Source organism: Poecilia formosa, unplaced genomic scaffold, assembly GCF_000485575.1.
Source record: "Poecilia formosa unplaced genomic scaffold, Poecilia_formosa-5.1.2 Scaffold156, whole genome shotgun sequence".
Lineage (NCBI taxonomy): Eukaryota > Metazoa > Chordata > Actinopteri > Cyprinodontiformes > Poeciliidae > Poecilia > Poecilia formosa.
This window is the reverse complement of record NW_006800095.1, coordinates 399115-405101: the sequence shown is the minus strand read 5'-3', so window position 1 is coordinate 405101 and position 5987 is coordinate 399115. Positions and strand designations below refer to the sequence as shown.

Here is a 5987-nt window from a genome sequence, read left to right as displayed (position 1 = left end):
GCAATATAAATGGTTTTTCCATGATGACATGTGAGGCGCTGCCTCACCTGCCTCCCCTGACCGCATGTCACTGGTTGGCTAATAGTCGGGTTACACAATGCCAGAAGGGACTTTTATTTGCAAAGATCCACTAAATCCTCCACAACATTTGACTCACACACAGTGAGGATGCACCAGTGCACCATAGAAGAAGATTATTACTTCTTCTTCTCGGGAAGAACATGCAGATTAAATTTCTCCCACTCATTAATCCATTAAGAGCAACTTTAAAGACCCAAACTTCTGCTTTTAGCCCTACTTCCTTACATGCAAGATAGTGTGGCAGAATGGTACTTAAAAAAAAAAAAGCATAAAAATTTCTATGTCATACCAATGCAATTTAGGCCTTCATCCATTTAAATTTACAGTGAAAGGTTGATCTGATGAGGAAAATAAAACCCTGTGACCAATCAGTTATCAGAATAAGTTGAATTAAAGCTGAATTTCTTAAACAGGGTGAAATATGGCGGTCCTTTATGAGATTATGCTCCATGTTTCCGTCAGCTGGCTAATTCTCAATATAAGGTTCAGCTGAGGCACAAACCTTCGTTTATGGTATTGGGATTTAACTCTTTGGTGCTTTCTGAAAGACCCAGACTGATGGTGTTTAAAACTCAAACCCACAGAAACACTTATGATTGTTTTAAAGGTTTGGGAAAAGGAAAGCTTCATAGCTTCAAGAGGAGCAGCTAAATTAAGTTATCAGACAACAAAATATTAAAAAACCAAAACACTTTTTAAACATTAGTTATGAAAAACCCAGAGAAAGTAACAAATTATTTAGATTAAACAAGAAAGTCTAGTTGCTATCCAGTTGGAACCAGTGTGACTAAATTACCACTGGAAAAACTTTCATCTCTTTTAAATTTTTTATTTAGCAACATTTTGGGTAACCAGATAATCAAACTGCAACAGACAAAACAAGATGTTTTACAGTTAGGGCTGAAACGATTATCGTGATTAATCGATTATTTAAATAATTGTCAATTAATTTAGGAATCAATTAATCGTTAAAAGAAGTATAAAAGAGCCTATTTGATTAAACAACAACATATTCAGAGCCGTAATTAAGCCAAAACTGTACATTTTGTATGCAAGATTTAAAAAATGTTTTTTTTTTTTTAAACAAAAGGTTAAAATAATCATGATTACAAGTAAACCTGTCATAGTAAGGTTTGATAAATTGTCCCAGGAATTATTGTGACTGCTATAATGTTTCCAAACAGTTTAAGTAAAATATTCACCATTGCATAGTAAAGCAAGTTTCCTCTCTTCAAGACCAATAAACTGTAATTGTGTAAATAATGAAATTTTAAATATCCAAAATAAAATCAAAAACAAAACTGAAATTAAAACCACACACAACCCAAAATATAAATAAAATGAATTATGAAGTCTCTAAACAAAATTGCCCTTCAAAAAATAATTGAAATCACCTTCATTTTGATTTGTTGTCTGATTAACTGATTAACTGCTTATTCAATCAGTTACATTTTATTTGTATAGCACATTTCAGCAACAAGGCAGTTCAAAGTGCAAAAATAACCAAGTTCATTAAAAAAAAAGTGAATACTTTGAAGACTGGAAACTCGGTGTGACACGTCCTAATTAGCTAATTACTCCAAAGCGAATGTTCCCTGAGCCTCTAAATGGGAACGTTCATGGGAAAGACGGCTGACTGGACAAATGTCCAGAAGAAAACATTGAGTGAAAGGAAAACGTTTGGCAGGAAAAGATGCAAGAAACTGCAGCAACCATCCGTTCACAAACTTATGGAGTTTCACAGGCAGTGAACAGAAGCTGGAGTGAAAATGTGGAGATCAGACTAGACATTCAATTCAAATTCAAAAATACTTTATTGATCGTAAAGGGAAATTAATGCGCTTCAAAGAGTTACAAATGGGCTACAAATGTCGTGTTTAATAATCATCAATCGGTTCAGATCTAACGTGTTTTCACACCTGGTAGTCTGGTAGAAAATTGCAACATTTGTTACATTTTCATCTGGTGTGGTTCTCTTTCACACTGCAGTGTTAAATAAACCAACCACTTTGAAAAGCCTGCTCCCCTCCTCACCAGAGGTGGTGCTGCACCAAGAAACCGACACACAAACCTATGAAGAAGACTTCCTCTTCACAAAATAAACAAAAATTGAGTAGCGTCAGATTTTTGTTTTGGTTGTTTTTATCCAGAATGCTCTGGATTGTAGTCCACTTCTTACTTTTGGCGTTCACATACGCATTCGAACTGCACCAGAGTTCATTTCACCAAAACTAAGACTGATGTTTGTAAGCAGAATAGAGTTTGCATTTTTGGTCCAAATCAGAGTTTGACTACGCATTCACACTTCCCCAAACAAATCGAACTTTCTAAACAGACCAGAGTTCAATTAAAGCGGACTAAACATGGCTGGTGTGAATTCACCCAAAGGGTTTGGATTGATGTATTCCAACCAATCATGAATTTTAATGATGTATAACAGATTACTTAAGCATCCAGTCACATTTGTATGAAATCCAAAGGAAAATAACTCAGAAGAAGAGCTGTGAAATATTTAATTCCTCCAAAAGACAATTTGGAGAAGTTTGGAGACAATTTGTCACATTATTTTCTTCCAAGGATCAGCAAAACACAATAATCTAGAGTTTAAGACAACAGCCCCAAACGTAAACAATAAAACAGCTTTGCCATATGCAGAGAGAGATTAGTAACTGAAAAAAATACCAGAAATTCTGTGTCAGATTGAATTATGATACAAAGATGAATAGTTTTGCATCTCTATGACCTCTGAACTTTATGAAATGGCCTCTTCGTCAGAGTTGTAACGCTTCAGAAATGTGAATTAAAGACGGTTTGTTTCCACTGAACTGATGTAGGTAAACATAAATCAACAGGAAAATACTGAAGTTGGCATCTGATTTGTGGATTTTAAGTATTTTAAAGTTTTTTTGGTTTTCTTTTACTGCTTTTAAAAGTATGTAGACTGCATTTAATCAGCAAAAATGTAAAATCTAGTTTAATTACGATGGTCTAACAAAGCCTGAGAAATATTTTATATATTTGTGATAACAGAGAAATGTGAGTTTAATGCTGTCCTTAGTAATTATAACTTATTTCAGATCCAACCTAAAAATTGTTCTTTAATATTCAGTCAACTTTTTTTTTCAAATTTGTAAAAACATACAAATTGCTTTTTATTTCTGCATTAAAATCACATCACAGGTGGTCCAGCTTTATGATTGCAATAATTAAACTGAATTATTCTTAGACCAAAATACTCTATACGCATTATTAAAACTAAATATTCAGACATTTCTAATCTGTTAAAAACTTCTGTAAGCATTTTGTTTGTCTAACTACCAAAAATAAAACCACAAAGTCTAATTTATATTTATCTAATTTATATGAATCACAAGCCATGTCTTTACAGAATATTTGATCAACAATCAAATATTCAGTCAAACTTTAGAGTGTTTGACTATATTAGGTTTAAAGCTAAACCCAATTATGAGTGGTTGAAAGGCCAAAAGAGCAACAACTTGGTACTGGACAAATTATATTTTCACAAATGAGGCAACAGTATCAACTGTGTCTTACATAACATCTCCTCAGTTTGATGAATATTTATTTTTAGACTGCATTAAAAGACATCACTGGTGACAATACATAAAACAAAAATGATCCTTTTTTTTAAAGAATCTTCCTTTGTAAAAAAAAAAAATAGATAAACAATTCCAGGTATAACTAGCCTAACAATAATGATTTTTTTTTTAAAACGGTCTGATCTAACTTGGTCTAAAGCCACAAAATGTCTGCCTTTTAGGTTTTTCCCCTAGTAAAAGAACAAATCAATCGATCAGTGATGAAAACCAGACATCTAATTATTGATCGTAAAACTGGATTGAAGTCATTAAAATAAACTCACACAAATAAGTTTGGGGTGTTAAAAAGCCAAACAGAACTGGCAGATCTTTCTTGCAACTTTTTGAAAAGACCCCATAAAAACCAGTGGGGATCGTGAGACATAGTATACTTTAGTTTATTTAAAAATAAAATAAAAGGCTTCACATATCCCAAATTGACTTATAAACACCTGCACTTCTTGACAAAGCCAAGATCCTAAAGTTTTTCCAACAAGATGGTGCATTTCTTCTATAAATTTGTTGTGCAGTACGTAATCTCTTCTGCCATCATTTGTTGTCATAACAAATGACTTAAATAAGCTAACCAATCTGATTTAAAAAAAGTTGGCTCTGAAACCAAAGAAGGATTCTTCAAAAGAATAATCATGAAAATTACGGACAACTGAAACCGCTTTACAACGTCTCTTCAGTCAGAGGCTTCTTCAGACTTGCTGTAATACAGACTGCTACAGGAATTCCTTCCTGCCAACAACAACTCTTTGAAGAACCTTGACTAACATGATTTATAACAATATTTAATTTCCATATGGGATTTAATAAACGGTAGTTTAATTTAATTTTAAGCAGTAGTTGATTCAAGAAGCCACATAAAGTATTAAAAAACAGAGTAAGAGTTTCACAAATTCCCCAAAAATATTTTTATAAATACTTGTTAAGGTACCCAGTTAAGGTTTGATCAGTGTAGATGTTTTATATCGTGAGATGAAATCTATTAAAATATGTCCCTAAAACATTGAAATAGCCCTTTACTCTAGTGCTAACTTCAGCTTATAGTAATGCTAGCAGGCTAAGCTAACTATGGCTAGCTGACACATCACTGACCCTTAACACAGTCAGGAAAGCAATCACTGGCAACCCAAATGGTGGATGGTTTTAGAACCTATTGAGTGGGTTCTGGTAACAATATCTCCGTTAAACACATTTACAATGAGCTGGTATAAGCTAAAGGTTTAGGAGAAACGGTCTAATATTAGCCCAGCGCCACTAAAACGGTATAATGTTGCAGTCAGCTAATTTTGTCATTCAAATGTCAGCCACTTCATCAGCTGAACATGGAGATATTTCTCCGTTTAGTGTCTTAGTCTAAATGCCATGCGTTGCTGATAAAGTTTATGTTGATCCTCGTCATCTCCTGTTGGATAATTTTAATGCTAACATTGGGTGATACCTGCATAGTAACAGAAACTGAATGTACACCACCAAACGTAGAACGCAATGTCTTCATTTTAACTTCGTTTTTTAAACTCTAACATCCAATACACAATGGTTCCTTCAAAGCGTTACTAGTTTGTTGATGGTTTATTTCCAACGACGTGGTGATCAGTGAAGGCCAGTTTAAGTGCACGCTACGCCGGATAGCCACGTCACTAGAGTCCGAGGCTGTGGAGGCCCGTCGTTTTTTCCTTAGCTAACTTAAAATGGCGGTGAATGCTTGCTAGCCTACTAGGCAGCGTAAAACAAATCATTCCAGGGTGTAATAAAAAAACAACAACACACACAAGACACTTTACAAGTCAAGACATATTGAATATCCTACCTTTAAATCTGAGGTCGGAGGGAGGGTCGAGGATTAGGACCTGGTCCAACTTGGACATTTTAGTTGAGGGGGGATGCACTAAGTTGTCGGTATGGTGGAGTGACAAGTGGAAATCCTGGATGCCCTGACACGGAGTGAGTCAAGCGCTGGCGGAGTTTTAGCGGCGGAGCGGAGCAGCATATGGGTAGAAATACTTGAAGGCGCTGGAAGCTCAGCCCTGCGCAGCGTCCTCGTGGCTCGGTAACTGATGAGATTATGCTACATTAAACTCGTTATACACTAAAATACTTAGAACATCTGATAAAAACTGCTCAAATATCCCGATGTGACTCTCATAAAATTAAATGCGCCTTACTTGGCCTGTTTGTGCTTTACATTGCTTGTGAGAAAAAGAAAGTCCTGGCATCGATTTTGGAAATATAATTTGCAAAGCATGCAATAGTATGGAGTTAGATTTGTTTCACAATTATTCAATGAAAAAAATCATG

General features: G+C 34.8%; 1 protein-coding gene across 1 annotated transcript in view; it reads right to left on the bottom strand.

The window, feature by feature from the left end:
- Positions 1-5751, bottom strand: part of vapal (VAMP (vesicle-associated membrane protein)-associated protein A, like) — a 16028-nt gene extending 10277 nt beyond the window's left edge. Inside the window, exon 1 of the mRNA XM_007564193.2 lies at positions 5500-5751. Within this exon, the coding sequence (XP_007564255.1) occupies positions 5500-5557 (58 nt within the window). The 5' untranslated portion in view covers positions 5558-5751. The remainder of the gene's footprint in view (positions 1-5499) is intronic.
- Between the last annotated feature and the right edge of the window lie 236 nt (positions 5752-5987).